At 42.1% G+C, this 19,102-nt stretch overlaps 1 protein-coding gene across 7 annotated transcripts in view; it reads left to right on the top strand.

Annotated features, from left to right (window-relative positions):
- Window positions 1-16,555, top strand: part of sbno2b (strawberry notch homolog 2b) — a 63,311-nt gene extending 46,756 nt beyond the window's left edge. For all 7 annotated transcript variants that reach the window (XM_061077684.1, XM_061077683.1, XM_061077681.1 and 4 more), the window contains 18 exons: window positions 70-246; window positions 678-775; window positions 1,410-1,492; window positions 2,149-2,331; window positions 3,531-3,652; window positions 3,736-3,867; window positions 3,982-4,117; window positions 5,654-5,766; window positions 7,602-7,673; window positions 7,865-7,973; window positions 8,063-8,134; window positions 8,238-8,381; window positions 8,739-8,833; window positions 10,011-10,103; window positions 10,226-10,357; window positions 10,794-10,870; window positions 11,171-11,361; window positions 11,914-16,555. In XM_061077684.1, coding sequence (XP_060933667.1) covers window positions 70-246; window positions 678-775; window positions 1,410-1,492; window positions 2,149-2,331; window positions 3,531-3,652; window positions 3,736-3,867; window positions 3,982-4,117; window positions 5,654-5,766; window positions 7,602-7,673; window positions 7,865-7,973; window positions 8,063-8,134; window positions 8,238-8,381; window positions 8,739-8,833; window positions 10,011-10,103; window positions 10,226-10,357; window positions 10,794-10,870; window positions 11,171-11,361; window positions 11,914-13,280 — 3,396 coding nt within the window. In that variant the 3' untranslated portion in view covers window positions 13,281-16,555. The remainder of the gene's footprint in view (window positions 1-69; window positions 247-677; window positions 776-1,409; window positions 1,493-2,148; window positions 2,332-3,530; window positions 3,653-3,735; window positions 3,868-3,981; window positions 4,118-5,653; window positions 5,767-7,601; window positions 7,674-7,864; window positions 7,974-8,062; window positions 8,135-8,237; window positions 8,382-8,738; window positions 8,834-10,010; window positions 10,104-10,225; window positions 10,358-10,793; window positions 10,871-11,170; window positions 11,362-11,913) is intronic.
- Window positions 16,556-19,102: the final 2,547 nt, after the last annotated feature.

Here is a 19,102-nt window from a genome sequence, read left to right as displayed (position 1 = left end):
TTTTCTAATATGTGTGGGGTAAAATACATGTTACCTTGAACTAAACATGAACATGGAATCTGTGTCCAGTGGGCAGAGGCATTGCAAGTTTTCTTGCGTGCGGCAGATGAGCTGGGCCTGGTGAGCAGGAAGTCTCTGTGGGGGCAGTTCTGGTCGTCTCACCAACGCTTCTTCAAATACCTCTGCATCGCTGCCAAGGTCCGCTGCCTGGTGGAGCTGGCCCAAAAGGATCTGCTGGCCGGAAAGGTCAGTGCAACACACTCTGTAACACTGAGTCACACAGTATTTGTGTATAATCTTGGGAAAGATCTTTTTAGATTTACTGATGCTGCATAAGTAGAGAATGACTTCAAGTGTAGGAAATATTTAGTGTTATATAGGGTTGTCAATACTTTACTTTGTCCACAGTAACAACAGGGTCTTGATTGTTATTTATTTCATCTTTTCTACACCCTGGCATGGGTTCCAAAGGATTTGGGAACTTTAGTATGTTGATGTTGTGAATGTGACAAAAACTCCAATAAGGAGCTATAATGTGATTAGGATGAAATACATGTCTCCACATGTGTTAGTTTGATTATTTCTGATTCCGAGTTTGACTATATTTGGGGTAAGATAATCAGAAAATCTTTATCAGACTATAGGCTATATCAGTATTACATTTTCTTCCACCACAGTGCATCGTTATTGGCCTTCAGTCGACCGGAGAGTCTCGCACCAGAGAAGTCCTGGATGAGAATGATGGACAGCTGGACAGATTTGTCTCTGCAGCAGAGTGAGTACAATATGAAGGAGTTGTCTGTTTGTTTCTATGTTGATACATGAATCAAAAAGGTCATTCCCTAAAGATGACAGCATTAACGTTTTGCAGAAAACAGGAAAGTGCAGCAGTTTCCCATTGATACCTTCTGACACTTTTGACCCTGTTTTGAGGAGCTATTATTGTCTGTTTGCTAAAAGCCATGTCAGTCATGTTTGATTATGTTGCTTCATCCCTCTGCCAAATGATTTCCCAAGCCTAAGATCCTCACCACTTACATTCTATAAATGATAAGTATTCAAGTCATGCGGTTTCAGTCCGCACCATTTATCCTCAATGAGGCCAGGCATTATTAGCAGCTATTTAATTATCAAACTTCTCATCCAAGAAAAGGGAAGAGGTGCTAAGTGCTCTGAACTTGTTTGACACCAAGCCTCTCACAGCAGACATGCCTCAGTGTCTGAGTAGAATAGATCTCATACGCACATACACACACAATGTGTTCATCTGCCTGTCAGCACCTGACACTTAATAATGATAACGTATCAGGAATGTACGGAGTCTAACTGCCACAACTGCCCTGGGTTGTCCCGATCACTTTCCAGACAAAATAAGTTTCTAACTCTTCTCCTCTTTCTTTTTGCTTTAGGGGAGTATTCCAGTCTCTGGTATCGAAACATTTCCCTTCAGAGAAACAGAGGAGAGAGAAGGCACCAGGCAATAAGAGAAAACGTAAGTGAATAGAAGTTCTTTGTCACCATTGCTGCTTTTAGTCCATGCACTGGAGTCCGCATATCCTCTGTGTTTTTTCTGGAGGACGTGCATGTCTGAACGCAAATGCCTGAGTGAGACGCCTCGCAGCTTCTACGGACTTCATCCTCCTGTCCTCGTATAAAGTCTGAAGAGATCAAGCAGAAATCCAGCTGGGTTCGCCGCGAGTGGGGGGCACCGACGAATATGTCTAGAGAGTTTGTGGTGATAAGAGCTGACGACAGTGTCGCGGTGCTGTAAACAGAATCACGTGATCTAAACAGCAGAGGTAATGCGTCACTTCCTGACTCTGTCTGCTACATCCGGCTGCTCCAACTCTCGCCTGATAACTCAGGATTTGATGCTGTTGTGAACGCGTTAGTGCAGAGAACCTCCTGCTGTGTTGTTCATGTGTGAAATGCAAACTCTGGGTAACCTCTAGACATTTGCAATAAAGTAAAACATTTAACAGTTAACCAAGCGTTGGTTGCACATATATATTTGTGTTTATCTGGTTGTTTGTGGCATATTTGCCACTTTTCTTGACACTCCTTCTACATAAATGTCTTAACCTGTAACAAAAGAGATTGCAAATGTTTTGTTGTTTCATTTCTATCTTTAATGTCATGTACAATCAGGGAAGCCTAGAGGGCGCCACCACAAGGTAGCCAAGCACACAGTGGACAGCGGCGGTGTGATCAACATCACTGATGACAGCAGTAGTGACTCCGACGGCATGGACACAGACTCCAACTCCTCACCCGACTCCCTGCTGGACAACGATGATGTGATCTTTGTGAACCACACTAGCTTCCAGACAGGTAGGGAACTGCTCGTTTTGCTGTTTTTGGTTTGTGTTGTCGGGAGGATTAATGTGTGAGAAGATCAACTCAAAGACCCTGTCCTGCTGTTAAATATGTAAGACTGTAGAGCAGGGGTGCCCAATACGTCGAGTCGATCGCGAAGGCAGTGTGGGTCGATCGCGACTGGACAAGAGGCAGTCACGTGGACGCTCCGGCGCACGTACCCACTTTTTTTTTTTTTGCTGTCGCCGCCACCGCCACGCCCCCAGCCCTGGACGATGTTGCGAACGTCAACGCGGCGGACTGCTCGTCACGCCGGGTTCAAACCGGATGCGGAAGCGCCGCCGAAGCGCGCCGCGCTAATCCCTAGAGCGCCGGCGCTTTGCTGTTCACACCGGACGCTGAAGCGCCGCGCTAATAATATCACATACTTTTGCTGTTATCAGCCTGCAGTAAAAACGGCATTTAATCATTTTTTTCAAGCATATACTTACTTGTTGCTCCAACATTAACTGCAACACAGCCCAACATGTGTCTTCTTTGTCTCATATGTGCTGAGGATCATACAGCTCACTGTACTTCTCCACTTAAATTATTAATTTAATATCATCCATCTTCAAGAACTTCTCCGCTGTTTGCTATGTCGGGTGTGGAGGGTAAATTACGTATTCTCCACTCAAACCTATGTGGAGAATACGTAGCCCCCCCCCCCTCTCTCTCTTTTTATCTATATGACTGCTTGTGGCTGGGCAGAGGGGGACATTTAATAATGTGATTGGTAAAATTGGTCAAATTAAATCTCCAGAACAACAGAAGGGGAATATAAACTATGGGATGCATATTTAATCATTGATGTCATACAAAATATGTTATCAATATCGTTTAAAATCATTTTTCAGTGTGTTTCCTGGCGCAAGAAAAAAGAGGGGGTACGTGCGCGGGGGGGGGGGTAGATCTTGTTGAGCTGGTCATTTCAAGAGTAGCTCACAAGCCTATAAAGTGTGGGCACCCCTGCTGTAGAGCAACCTTCCACTCATTAGCTGACACATTAAAACGACTCCACCCAGGTGTTTATTGTGTGGATTGTGTATTTACATTATCCAAAATCATTTTGGTTGCCTTTAAATTACATGTTAGATGTTTAAGCTTCTGTTATTTTATTGGCTCTCAACTGTTTGAGTTATAAAGTTAATGTCCACTTTGCATTGTGTTCACAGCGAGGATAGAGGAGATGAAGCAGAGCCTCCTCAGCAAAATAGCCGTGCTGGGAAAAGAACTACCTCTCAACACCTTGGATGAGCTCATAGATAAGTTTGGCGGACCAGATAAAGTCTCAGAGGTACCAGCCCTACACTCAACGAGAAACTCTCAAGCTGTTTTTTTTCCTGAGGGCATGCAAACAAAGAATTATTTTGTGTGCAGATGACCGGTCGTAAGGGTCGCGTGGTTCGGCGTCCTGATGGCAGCGTCCGTTATGAGTCACGGGCTGAGCAGGGTCTCACCATCGACCACATCAACTTAAAGGAAAAAGACCGCTTCATGAATGGAGAAAAGGTCAGTGCATCAATAAATCTCTCATTTAAAAACCTCTTCAAGTAATGTGCTGCTTTCTAAACATTGCTTGTGAAAGATTCCCCCCAATAATCCAAACCTGTTTCTTATTTCCAGTGTGTTGCTATCATCTCAGAGGCAGCCAGCTCTGGGATTTCCCTGCAGGCGGACAAGCGAATTAAAAACCAGAGGCGCAGGGTCCACATGACCCTGGAGCTGCCATGGAGCGCAGACAGAGCTATTCAGCAGTTTGGTGAGTCAAGTAATTGAAGCTTTCAAATTTAAACGGTCCGTAAAAGCTTCGGAATAAAGCGAAAAAGGAAATTTTTCTTCTCCCAAATTAAAAGTAACTGCATTCAAAGAGGAATCAAGAAACTCATTACATATCATGCCACGTGAAACAATACGTGACTTGAGCATAATTCTTTTTATCAGTGATGCGAGTTTTGTCTGTTGCACTTGTACAGGAAGAAACCTGGACAAGGCTTTCCGGTTCTTTCATCTTCTACTTCCTATGTATATGTTTGTAATAAGCAGCAACCTTAGGGTCAAAGGGTATCAGGAATGTTAAGAGAGAAATCTGTTGAAGAATAGTTCCTCCTTTAATGTCAGAAACGGTTCGTCACAGTGAAACTCTGCTGGTTATGAGAGGTTGTAGTTGCTCTCAGCTATTTCATATGGAAACATCAAACTGTTCCAGCTAATATAATACTTTACTGACGATCAGTCCTGCTCTGATGTAAGTGACAAAGATGTAGAAAAACACATCCTGTCTCTGCATCTTTTACACACACACCCACACATACACACACACTATCACAGAGTTGTTTACGGCAAGTTCCAAACTTGCAGTAAGGTTTCAGTAGCTTAATTTTTGTTTGGCAGGTTGGTGCTCACACACACACACAGACATTGCAGAAACACACACACAGTTATTGTGATTTCCTCATACGAGGGGGGAAAAAACAATGTTGTTTTTCTGTGGAAATAAAAAGACTTTTTTTTTTTGTACTTGGTGAATAACACCCTCTTCAAATGAAGGATGTTCTCCCAGAAGTTTAAAGATCAGCAGCTGTGCAACTTTCTGAGAAAACACTCCTTACCTTGTCTAAAAGGAAGGATTAGGAAACTTCTCAGAAGAACTCTGAGCAAGGAAGAAACTGATATTTTAAACTAAGGGAGGAAGTGTGGTTGACTGTGTTGCGAGCTTTGAAAAAATGGTGAAATGAATATTCCTAGTGACAGACTTTTGTCTTTGTATTAAGATATGGCAGAATATGTACAGCCTGTTTAAAAGCAATACTTTTAATCTATTTGATAGTATTCAGGACTGCAGAGTTTGACCATTTCGGTCGCACAACTAAACTATAACTAAAGGATTTCTTGAATAACTTGATAACCCAATTTTATCCTCTGCTTAACAAACTCTTCCTCTTAAAACTCCTCTGCCAAACAGTCTTCAGCTGAAGAGTCCCTTACAGGCCAAGATGCTTTATGAATAACTTTTATCTTTACCAAGAACAAGTATGATGAAGCTTTATGAACATTGCCCCCAGGTTTACTAATCCAGTCCACTTTTTATCCTGTCATTCGGACAGTTTTCCTCCTCAGGAGTTCTCTTGAAAAATGTTCTCAGCATTTCATGGGAGCAGCTCTTTGTTCAAGGAAGCTTCTTTGATACAGCCACAGATTTCTTATTATTCGATGTCACAGATCTGTTTCAGATTATTTATCTGTTTTGGATGATCGATTTTTTTATCTCATCATCATGTTCTCCTTTTCTCCTCAGGCCGCACCCATCGGTCCAATCAGGTGACGGCCCCAGAGTACATCTTCCTCATCTCAGAGTTGGCAGGGGAGAGACGCTTTGCCTCCATTGTGGCAAAGAGACTAGAGAGCCTGGTAAATAAAATTGCCTTGTGAATATAGTTGTTTGCATGTTGCATATATTATATTTTTTCCCCAACATGTTTCCTTTATTTTATCCCTTTAATGGTTGAAATCTGACACATTTTAAAATGATCCTTTTCATCTTGTTGATTGGGGTGTGAGAAGAATAGTTCTATTGTAAACACAGATCTGTATTTTATGTTTATTGATTGTTGCCATCGACTCTTATACTTGCATCCTTGCCCTTTCCTCAGCCTCTGTCCTTCCTGTTTTGTGGGGTATTCCCTACTCTAAATGCTCTCTATTGAATCTTTTGTTATTGTTGCTGCGCTTGAGGGATACATCCATTTTTCTCCACAAACCTCAAGAGATTTTTGGGTCTTTCCCCTGATTCTGCTCCATAATGGAAAACTGAATAAGCAGAAAAAAAGGGCCGTGGAGCTTGTCTGGATAATTTATTAGTCTTTGGTTATTTTCCACAATTATCAATGCATCTCAGCACAAGCAGTCATTTATTTCCATGGTGACACAGCATGACAGTTCTTTTTGGGAAGAGGGCGAGGAGGGTTCGAGGGGATGGCAGTTCCAGGAAGTCGTTTCTGTGTCTGCCAGCCCCGTTCGGTAAATCTGCATCACGAAAAGGTCACATCTCGTCCACTTGCCGGCCTGAACCCAATATACCACAAATACACCAACACACACCCACACACGCAGAGTCCCTTCAGCTAGACGGCTGAATACCTTTGTAACAGGCTAACTCCAGATCAGCAGTTAAGTCATATTTGGCTTAGACATCTCTTTGTTATGGAATCTCAAAGCATTTTTCTGTGTGGGTAGAGACAACAGCTGGCTACAAGACTGGTCTGCTGCTGACTACTTTGTGTAACATTTGTTGTTAACCTCCCTCGTAGCTCAGTTAAAATCTGTTAATCACTGAAAACCCTCATAAAGCAGCCTCAGAACTTACATATACTTAGCAGTTAATTTGAAGGAAAGGTGAGATTTATGTCACTACGATGTAAAATCAACCTTTGTCTGTCAATTTACAAAATGTTGCTTTGGATCCTATTTAGGCACAAAGTCATGTCAGGAGTCAGTTAAAGAAAATGTTTCCACCTCACACCTCAACCTCATTGGCTTCCTCTCATACACTGCCACAAACCAGGCGGGGTAGTCACACTAGTGTGTGTGCGTGTGTGTTTGTGTGATAACTTTCCCATGCTGCTGCAGAGCAAATGTATCTGCATTTAACAGAGTTCAAATAAGACTTGTGTCGAAAGTTTAGGTCCAGATTTTTTGTAGATCCACACAAATCACTAATAAATCACAGAGTTATAAAAAAAAATAATATAAATATATTTCAAAAACGTATATCTGCAGTTTGACTGATTATAAATAAAGCTTTTCATTGAAGTTTTAAGTGAGAGTGTTTGTTTAAGTGCTGACAGCGGAGAGTGCACTCCACTACAATCTTCAAACCATGTGGTGCAGTTTTAAAAGATTCCCCCAAATTTTAAAAAGTTAATGCAACATCATAACATCCATATTACAATCATGGAATCAGTATAAGTAACTATGATGGAGACGAACAGAGCTAATCATTTTCATGACAATTTTATTGTAGTTTTATAGGAATTGAATAGTGACCATATATCCATCTGTTTGTGAGTTGTTAGCTGTTAAAGTTATTCCCTCTCATGCCTAATCTGAGCATTGAGGTCAGGTTGTATTATGGGAGCTTAACAGCGAACACAGGTTCTCATCGCTTTATTTTCTGTGTTAATATTATCATGCTCTGTAGTGACCTTTACTGCTACTAATAATAATAATAATAATCCACTTTGCAGGGGGCTTTAACACATGGAGACAGAAGAGCCACTGAATCCAGAGACCTGAGCAAGTACAATTTTGAAAACAAGGTGAGGAAATTTAAGAACTTCAGAACCTTACCTTCAAAGTGCTTATTTTTTATCTAAACAATTTAGATCTATCTCTCCTTCAGCAGTGCACAGGATCTCTCATTTAAACTGTTAATTTGTGTTGCTAAATTGCTTAATGCTACGTCTGAAAGACTTGGACCAAACTTATTGTGTTTCCTTCTCCCCTGCAGTACGGTACCAAGGCTTTGGATAAGATCACCAAAGCAATCCTAGGCCACATAGAGAACAAAGTGCCCCCTCCCAAAGGTTATCCAGGGGGTGAGGCCATCTTCTTCAGAGGTATGTCAGCATCTGGTAAAAAAGAAACGACTAAATCAGAGTCAAACTGTGATTTTTCAGTGAAACAACTATGTTTTTCTTTATTTCAGAAATGAAACTTGGAATGATGGATGTAGGAATCTTTTGTAAGGAGCCGCGCTTTGGGATCAATACAGAGAAAGGTAGAGTACTCAAAGACAAAAATACACCTCATCCACGTTGTGGGATCATCCGTCAACCGACAATTAGTTGTAATAACTGTTTTGTGTTGTGTTTATATTTCAGACTGCAGCATCACCAAGTTCCTCAATCGTATCCTTGGCCTGGAGGTCCACAAGCAGAACTATCTCTTCCAGTACTTCACTGATAACTTTGATTATCTAATCGAGAAGGACAAGAAGGAGGGCAAATACGATATGGGAATCCTAGGTAGGAAAGAGTTACTTAGAAATACAATGTTTTAGGGTTAATTTAAGTAATGAAACAGTAATTCTAATGAGATTCAAAAAAACAAAAAGAAAACAAATTAATGGAATCTGCTTTAACTCTAAATTGCATTGACATGCCTTTTTACTCGTACTAGACAACAACTAAAGTATGAATTAATTATATTGGTATTATTTGTAGAGCACAGACATCATTGTTTCTCTCATCAGTGTTGTCTGTCAACATGCAGAACGTTCAGACTGGACTGTAATTGGATCCTGAAGATTGATTTTTAAAACCTCTAATTGTTTTATGTGTGTAATTATTTTTGGTTCACATGTGATGTTGTGTCTCTGACAGACCTGGCCCCGGGTAATGACGAGATCTATGAGGAGAAGCAGGAATCTTTCCTGACAGTTGGAAACCCTCAGGATGGACAGGTTGTTCTCTATAAGGTAGGCATCCCATAACCACGTATCAGGTGGATAACTGGTCTCCTCTATGTTGTGAGACAATGGTCATATCCTGGGTTATCTTGTCCACTGCTGTCTACCTCAATGAGAGGTTCCCAAACCAAACCTTGAGCCCATGACCCCCAAAGAAACCGCGGCAAAGACTTGCGACCTCTGTTAAACAAAATGACTATATTAGATTTCTGTAAATCATCTTGGATACTCCATCTGTGACTCGCAATTCTCCAGGGGGTCCTGACCCCTAGTTTGGCAACCACTGATGCAGATATCAGCCTGGGCAGGGGCAGCAGGTAGTCTGATCAGCACAGACATAATGCAGTAATGCAATCCAGGACCAGTCTTTATTTAAATGCTGGTAAGGCTTGCCCTTTGCATCATGTTCAATGTTACAAACACACAAACTGCTGAGATGCTCTCTCTGCTCGCTGTCTTTCTAAACCTGCGCGTTCACCCAGGTGAAAAGTTACTGTTACTGCCAATAAGAGCTGGAACTGTTGAAATTCTGTTTAATGCAGAGTCATTTGACCTGGGAGAGAATTCCGATTTGTATCTATTCAAATTGCAGACAAAAGCCACATGTTAGCAGGTGTTAGTGGACGTGACTGTTTTTATCTTGACAAAAATGACTACTACTTTGTTGCACCTGCATAGAAAGCCTGAGCATTGTGGATCCCACGTACATGACTTATACCAGTGACTATTTATTAAGATTTGTAATGACACAGTTTTTGCATGGCTAGATATAACAATGCAATCTGATCACTCTCACATGTAACTAGAGTAGAAACATCTGCAGTTGAATAAGGTTTGATAACACTTTGCTTGCAGTTCAAATGTGATCATACAGGATTAGCCCGGGGCTGAGGAACCTATGTAGACAATAGTCGTAGGTGGGAACAGGATGATTACTAGTATATCCTGCTTTTAGCTGTCGGCTGCAGCCTAACCTGCATTTGACATTTCAAAGTTGGCAGCAGAGCAGAATGCTGCACAGCCAGGACCAGTTTAGCAAGTTGGGAACATGCCTGGGTTTGTATAACTTTATGTTTAGAATAATACATTCAACTTTTATGCAAGAGTCGGTCTCACTTCAGGAAAGCAGTTTATGGTTGTTTGGCAGCTTAGCTCATGCTTTAGTCTTTTTTTTTTGCCCCTGCAGATCAGTGTGGACAGAGGTTTGACCTGGGATGAGGCCTTCAACAGGTCTCAGAAGCTCAACAGCGCCGATGAGGGATTCTATCTGTCCCAGAAGGTGAGTCCCTCTTATTGATTGAATCCATACGTCACAGAATAACAGTGTGATGTCATAGTGGATGCTCGCTGATCTGGATTTTCTTCCAACAAAAATTCACTGTCTATGCCGCCTCTCCACAGCTGCGAGGAAACCACCCATGTGTGCTGCTGGCTGAGCAAGGAAGAGGCAAGAACTTTGTTGTCTTCAAGCCTAATATCGGCAAGCAGAGCCACCCCGAGAGCCTGGACAACCTACACCAGCGTTACCGGAAGGTAATGACCCAATTTTCTGTTGATAAACCAGCCAACATCAGTGACAGTATGAAGTCTCCATTTGTTTGCGAAAACGGTTTCCTTGCGGGAAAGGATAGATATTAAACGGAGGCTGCGCATTTTCATGGGCGATTCCTCATGTCTCTTGAGGTTATTTGATTTGCAGTCCATTTGGATTATTTAGAATATGGAGTCTGCTGCCCCCCTGTGGCAATGCAGGAGCACTGGAACAGGCAATGCTCAAGGCATATAAATTTGACAGCGGGGAAGTAGAAGTTCCTTTTCATTCATGTTTCTCATTAAAGCTGTTCCTGTTTCCCCTCCTCCCCACCATAATAATACTTTCGATTAGATGATAAAGACGCCTCATTATTACCAAAGTTCATGTGTTGTGAAAGAAATCTTTGTTAAATTCTGCATGTGCCTCTTTCTGCAGGTGACTCCGGAGGAAGCTAGAGACATTTGGGAGAACCAGTTCACCTTCTCCTTCAAGAAGTGTAGCCATGCCAACTGGTAAGCAGGAATATACCACACTGTCCCTTGGGATTAATGGCTCACCACATGCAATCAGCCTGGTACTTATTAGGATTCAGTCAGGGTGCTTTAGAGGTCAGATGCCCTTCCAGAGGATTTGCAGATCACCTGAGAACTCATGAAACAATAACTTGCAAGTTACACGTGTGCCGTCTTTGTCAGCTGATGCTAGTACAGAGTCAGTTCCTCAACCTGGCATACATAAACATTTGGATAATAAATATATAGGCTCTTTTAGTGTATGTATGACGTTTTTTTTCTTCTCTTACTTTTCCATAGGAATGGGAAGTGTAAGAAAATTGAGGAAGGCCAGGAGTGTCTGCAGGGCATGCGCCTGCGTCAGTACCACATGTTGTGTGGTGCTCTCCTGCGCGTGTGGAAGCGTGTGTCCGACGTGGTGTCTGACATCACCAGCTCCAGCATCTTGCAGATTGTCCGTCTTAGAACTAAGGATCACAACAAGCAAGTCGGTAAGTACATCACCCTGCCGAAGGGACAAGTATCTCACCAACATGGTGACTAGTTGTACTCGCTTTCTAAATATCGCTCAGATTTCACACCTGTAGTGTAAACCGTAAAATCCAACCCAGATTTCCAGACGAGTTGTTTTGATGGTAGCATGGGATGTTATCAAAGTGCTGACACATTCTTATGACAAATTAAAATTACTTTATTTGACTCGATGAGCACTGCATTTATACTAACCAGCTTGAGGAGCTATTAGCCCAAAAATAAAGAAGGTGTTTTCTTTTTCAATTCAGTATTCAGCCACATCCATGATAATACGAAAGTGTAAGGACACCTTACACCATAAAAAAAAGTACTAGATATGTATTATATAGGGGGGGAAAACAAGCATAGAAACATATTTACATCTTCAACAACACAACTCTGTTTACTACTGTTAATACATGTGGTAATGATTTTAACATTAATGATACTATATAATATGTTAAGTTAATAACATATTGAGAGTATTTTCCTCACAACTAACTGACCTGACCTTTTCTCTTCTATCCAAGGTATCAAGATCCCAGAGAACTGCGTGGCCCGTGTGCGGGAAGAGCTATTGCTAATGGACGAGGAGGTGAAGAGGAGGCGGAAGGAGAAGGAGCAGCAGGCCGCGGATCAGCGGCTGGCGGAGGAGCGCGTGCGTAAAATGGAGCAGGATAACAAGTACCTTCTGGCGAATCTGTTCAACCAGAAGCCCATGCTTAACCAGTCCCTCCCTCAGCCTCTCAGCCAGAGCCAGCTCCTCAAACTGAAACTGAACCAAAACTCTCTATTGAGGGCACAAACTGGGGGCTTCTCTCAGCTGCAGAGAATGCCAGGCCAGAGCAAGTCTACCTTACAGCCCCCCCCCCAGAACTTGTTGTCCTTAAAGCGAAATCCCAGCCAAACGCAGCAGCAGCAGCAACGGACCCATAACAGCTGGCCCAACAATCCCACCACAACCAACAACAACCAGGCCCCTCTGCCCAACCCCGTTAGCCTCAGCTCAAATTTCTCTCAGTTTTACCCCCAGTCTTTCCTTTCCTCTTTTCCACAGCTGAAGAACCCGTCTCTTCCACTCAATCAGGCCACGCTGTCTCAAAGCTTGTCTTCCAAGAATCCCCTGAATGAGATCTTGGACCTAACTGTCAGCTCCCCGTCGCTCTCCCCAGACACCACGGAGGCCGGGCTGGCTCTTGAAGCTCTGGCCGGACACGCAGCAGCATTCGAATACAACCTGGAGTCTCTGATTTCCCAGAGTGCATTGAATGCTCAGCACGCTGCACAAATACAGCAGCCTCTTTTGCTACAACAACAACAACAGCAGCAGCACCAGCAGCAGCAACATCTGCAGGTGACACAGCAGCAGCAGCAACAACAACAACAACAACAACATCTACAGGCGACACAGCAGCAGCAGCAGCAGCAACCACCACAGCATCTGCAGACGACGCAGCAGCAGAATCACAGCCTGCTCGCCAATAACCACCATCAGAACCTGTTAGATTTGTTTGACGTGCCCCTTTCTCCCCAGATGCCCCAGCAGAAAGTCAGCCCTTCATCCTCTGCTTCCTCCTGTTCTTCCTCCACCTCCGCCCCCTCGTCTGTGTCGAACAACCTGGTCTCTCACGTGCCCGGTGGTCTCCCGCCCGCGTCCACCCTCATCCCAACATCATCCCCCGCTTCTCTCTTCTCCAACCCGTCCTCCTCTTCTTCTCTGTTTCCCAGCCCTTCCCCCTGTTTCTCTCCCTCCTTTCTCCTCACCCAGTCGGACACTCTGTCCTTACCCAACGGCCACTGCAGTTCTGCCACTCTCGACGTCCGCGAGGCGCTGAACAGCATGCTACAGTCCGGTTCAGACCGCAAGTCTGTCATCCAGTACCTGCCACAAGACTGAGAGCTTAGTTATGTCCACAGCTCGGACTGTGTTTTTCTTAAAGTATTTTTATGTTTGAAAGCAGATTGCGTCTTGTTTGCTGCTGTCTACGATCGCACCCTCGGACCTATTCCTTTTCCCCTCAGGGCCTATAGTCACGTCACTGCCTGTCCTGCGCTCTGCTCCCCCCTCCCTCTACCCACCTGTAGCATTCACCTGCTTGAGGCTGTCGAGGTGATGGCGGGCTCGATCAATACCAGATTTCTACACCAAAGTGTGTCCTCCACAGGGAAAGGCAGCTGTTAAAAGAAAAGTGAAACAAAAACAAACCATGTGATAACTGTATTTTATTGAGCATACGAGCTGTCCAAACAAAAAGCTCATTCATCGAGGTGTGAAAATTTTAAAAATAAAACCTCCCGCTGCTGATTCTTTTGTACTAGGTATGATCAGCGAAAGTTGCTGGAAGCTCGAAATGCCTTTCCCCAGTTAACACCACATCTTTTCAACTTTGCTTTACTGTTACTTCGCTTCTCGGCCATTTGTCTTGGCTAAATCAAGGCTGTATGCAAGGCTTGGTTTAAGTGAAAACAAAAGACAGTGTTGAACTGGAAGACGAGGAGACAAAACAACAGAAACACATCAAATCTGTTAGCTGATTAGCCATGAAATGCCTCAGTTTTCATTCTCTCCTCTACGAGCTCCCTCTTGTTTCTCTCCCTGCTTGTATGAACACTAGAGTGAGGAAAACGGGAGAGGAAGAGCAGTCTGCTGTTGCAAACAGTGCCTTTGGAGAAATCTATAAATGCAGTCTAAAAATCCATGTAGCCTAATGTATAGATTTGTATTTTTGAGCATTGGTTTTGATTTTTATTTAATATGGTGTCTTTCTATTTAACTATTAGCCCCCCTTCAGTCAGTCGTTCATCGTTTGTGTTACACTATGCTGGTGGCGGCTTTCAGGAAGAAGCCTCCATCGAGCCTGTATGTGCTTGTTTGATGGTCTGTGGAGCTGTGACAATGTGCTGGGAGCTCAGTATGGCACAAACAAGTCGAGCAGCATTGATAAAGAAAATGTCTCTTTTTTTAAAGCTGACAGTAACATTTAGCGATATGACTCCTGATTTGATTTGGCTTTGAATTTCTCAGGAAGGTCTCAAGTGTTTTTGTTGAGTTGTTTCATGTGTCTTTTTTCATATATGATGACAAATTTACACAGTTTCAGTCTTGAATTACAGAGGATGACAAAGAGTTTAAATTCTCTCTAGGTTAAAAAGGAAAACCCTGTTGTTTTTGAACACTTTGACAGTAGCAACAAGTTACACTGGGTTCAGGAAGAGTTCAACATAAAACAAATAATTATGGAAACTTGTTTCAATTTCAGGCATTACTGCTCTAAATAAACTACATTTGACACGTGTAGACTTGTAATGGTCACTGTCCTTAAAATTAGGTATTCAAAACCCTGTGAGTTCTGGCCATCCACGAGTGAAATCGATGCACTGTTAATGACAAGATGTTGGGATACGTTCAAGTGATGATCAAAAAGCAATAAAACCATATTCTACATTTGAGATGGAACAGAAAAGCCTCATTACTGTTAAAGCTCAACAGGCAAAGCTTTATAGCTACGTGCGCATTGTATGAATCTTCTTTTTTCTGTTGTGCTTCAAAGTCTTTCAGTTAATCAGAGTCAACCTTTGTACAGTGAGTTTTCACGGGATGAGCGCAATGCGTTCTTGATGTTTTAGTCATCGTTATTATAAAAGTTATTGTTATTTATATTTAAGGGAAATTTAGATTTTAGATATGTTATTCTGCTTATTAGAATAGTTTAAAAAAATGTTTGGTCAGGGACGTTTGTTGTTGTCAAGATTGCTATAAAACAAATTCTATTATAACCTGCCACCAAATAAGATTGCACTGTTCTGTACTGCTGTACAGTGTCTGGATTTATTTCTACTCATTTCATTTTGCTTTTTTTGTTGTTTCCTCAAGTATAATTGTTTCTCCATCTTCTTCTGTCCTTCTGTCAGGCCTTCAGTTCACAGAGAGATACCAAAGTATTCCACGAGACACCCCTAAAGTTACTGGCTCTAAGATATCAGACCTTTTATCAATCTCAGGAAGAAAAACCTATAAGAGGTTTAACAGCGGGGCGTTAGTAGAAATATATCATTTCCCCCTAATAACAAGTGGTGAAACTAACCAATACACGTGCTGTTTTTTCTTAACTTTGTGCTGTGACTCTTGCTGTATTTATGTTTTAGACTTAATGTGATGGGTTTGTAGTTTGTCCTTGTGAAGATGTCAGTGATTTTACATGTTTATGCCTTCTTAGGGCAAAATCAAATGCTGTTTCTTTTTTAAGGAACATGATTTTTCTGTGGATGTTTTTTTTTTCTCGTTACCTTTTGCAGTCATCGGACGTTTAATTCCTGTTGAAGCTCACAGAGTTTTGAGTCTATGTGCACCCAGGTTATACTGAAACGTGCAATTGATCAGTCGCAGCCTTTTCTCTCCATCAGTTCAACAGAATTTTAGGTTCAGAGTGACTCACTCACTCACAGTATCACATATACATGCTAATGTTTTTTGTTTTTTTTAATTGCAGATTCTTGAAGTAGCACGTTTTCCTCGTACCCTTGTTAATTTTGCTTTCAATATTCCTCATCAGGCACATTCCAAGACATCAGTCTGCAAAAGATTTGCCTTCGACTCTGTGTGTTACAGTCACACAAATACAGCTTTATGCATTTGAGGGATACGGAGCATCTTTAGTAAGAAACAGCTTTTTTTTTCAAAACAAACCATGTAATAGTGTAGTCTTTTATCATGTAGGTATCATTTTTGCACTAAGAATGGCATAATCAAGTTACTGTTCTCTTGTTGGTTATGATTGAGCGTTGCAGGCTTGTTGTGTTTCTTATCTTCGATGGATTGCTCTGCATATAGTGTAACCATCTCTCCCGTTTCTCCACCATTTGCATATTATATAAATGTTATTACTCTCAAATAATTTATTGCTAACAAAAAAATGAAACAAAAAACATGCTACTGATTGTATGTATTTTTAAACAAAGCCTATTTTTTCTGTACAAAAAAGAAACTGTGTTCAGCACTTTTATTCTGGGTTGTGCTTTTGTTTTCTATATATTTATAATTTAGATCCAAATGTATATATTGTAAAATTTGTGCCTTTCGACTAATTCTTTAAAAAGGTTTTCTACTCATTAAAGGAAGGACTATATGAAATTGCAATCTTAACTTTGTAAACAAATAAAAACTTGAAGATTGCTGAAGCCGAGTCTCTTTGTTCAAAGGTTGTCCCACCAACCAGCTCCCATGAGACTGCTACAACAATATAGAAATGTGATGCACAATAGAGAAATAAACATAGCAGTGTATATAGTTATTAATAGTTCTGCTGAATTAACACTTTAAGATTGGAGTATTTTATTGTTGCTGCATTGCAACTCAGTTGAATTAGAATAGCCCTGGGTAGAACGCCATGATCCCCTAAATGTGTCAGATTTTGTAATCAAGACCCCTGAATTGTTTCCAGGAAATCTTTGAAAATGTAAAAAATAAATAAATAAATCCTATCTCACAATGTTGACAAAAGTGTGGGGGGGGGGAGATGAATAACCTCCCTGGAGGAAATAAAGAAATAAAAGACTTGAGTATAATATTTCATTACTGATAAAACAAAAAAAGGTGCAGGGTACTCTGGGCTCAATAACCAACTGTGAAATCTAAATATTGACACTAAATTAATAAAAACAAAAGTCCTACAGGTTCCAATGCGATTTAAAAAAAAATTAAATTTTTACACCCTTACAACAATATATGTTAAATCATGAATCAAATCAGAGAGATTACACAGCTGACTACACATTTCTATTTCATATGCCATGTTCTCCTTTATGGCTATAAACCTATAAACAGACTGTTTAATTCAAGGAAGTAAACTGTAATAAAATAAAGTATAATTATTATTATCTGTCCGGTTTCGGCTGCCTACTATAAATTAATTTATTTCCTGTTCTGAACATGTAAGACAAGCAGCTCAGGGCTCATTGGTTTTATTTTCTTTTGACATTTACTGGGTTGGACTCTTGGCACCAACAACCCTGGGTGGAGTACTTTGTTTACGCCTACACACTTCCTGTTGCTCGGTGACGCGGCGCTGCGTGATGACGTCGCGAAACTCACCTGTACGTCCTGCCGCGGTCGCCACGCCCCTTCACCTGTCCCCTGGAGGATTGTGGAGAAACTCCGGAAACGAGACTCCGAAGAAGAGTTTGACCCGCGGAGAGTCGCGCAGCTGCTGGACGAGTGGAGGGACAGACGAGTGGAGGGACAGCGGAGGACAGGAGACACCGAGCCCGCAGACAGCACGTCCACAGGTGGGTCTCCTCAGCTTCCGGGTGCACACAGGTGGAGCGTGGCTGTCAGTCCACATCAGCACAATGGCGAGAGGGACACGGAGCTGGAGAGAAACTTCCACTGAAGTTATTTACGAGAAAACCTGACATTTCTATGGGAAACGTGTGGCTGTAACCTCATTAAAAAATAAGATTAAGGCGAGTTAGCTAGCTCCGAGTTAGCTAACTCCGAGTTAGCCGTGAGCATGTCCTACAGCCCAGGACTAGATAGGACAGGAGTTAAAGTCTAATGGTGGCATCACTTCTTTAAGTCTTAACCGGCCTGTGTTTCAGTTCCTGTTGCTGTCATGGTGTGTGGTTTGTTATTCACTTTATTTCACAGCAGCATATTTCATTCTAGCTTAAGCAGAAGCACCTGTGTGTCGAGTGTTCTCGTTTTTATTGCCTCTGTATGACCGTTTCCGGTGACAACACAGAACATGACAGGTACAGTGGACCTCATGGTACCATGGCTCAGTCTTAATGAGGCAAAACATAATTTCTGAGATCCTGGTTTAAGTTAGGGCTGAGATTTGAATTGTGGTGAGGTTAGGGTTAGTGATGGGTATGAACTGGTCATGGTTAAGGTTAGTGATGGGTATGAACTGGTCATGGTTAAGGTTAGTGATGGGTATGAACTGGTCATGGTTAAGGTTAGTGTGTTAGGTATGAACTAGTCATGGTCAAGGTTAGGGATACGGTTTTATTTCAGCTGCCCACAACAATTTAAAGTCAGTTTAAAGTCCTAGGGTTGTCTGCTTTCATAATTTTATAAGGATGAAGTGAGACCTTTTGTGTGTGTATGTGGGGGGGTGTCCGGGTTGGTGGCTGACAGCTTCAAGCCCCACTTTCCCTCAAGCTCACCTTACTGGTTCTGCCACACATGCAAGTTTCTACCTGTTTGCCAGCAGAGAGTTGCACAATAGTTTCGACTCCACATTCCCAAACATCTGCGTGTTTCTCTCCCTCCGCTCCAATCACTGTATTTAACTGATGCAATGTCTGATTGAGGAACGACCCGGTGCTGCGAGTATGGGGGTCATGTATCTGTTTGCTGATCTGCAGACTCCTGTGACGGGTCATTTCTGGCCCGAGCTGGGTCCGTGTGTATTTTATATAATGACATCCTGAATCAAATGAAGGGTATTGATCAGCGTGAAAGACTTCTGTCAGGAAGATCACTTCATTATTAGATGATGTATAGTGTTGCAATGTTGGATGGAATACCCTCATATGTTTGTCTGATACAGCTTTTCCTGCAAATCTTTATCTGTGAACATCTGTTATTTCTATACAGCATTTCTTCCCATTTATTAGCACCATTTGCCGCTGTGGTCAAGTGCAATGTTTTCATCAACTAGAAGGGCATCCAGGAGAGCAGATATCTCTGCTAATCCCCAACAGCGTCTTTACGAA

This window comes from Limanda limanda, chromosome 9 (assembly GCF_963576545.1).
Source record: "Limanda limanda chromosome 9, fLimLim1.1, whole genome shotgun sequence".
Lineage (NCBI taxonomy): Eukaryota > Metazoa > Chordata > Actinopteri > Pleuronectiformes > Pleuronectidae > Limanda > Limanda limanda.
Note: the sequence above shows the minus strand (reverse complement) of the source record. Positions and strands in the feature narration are given on the sequence as shown.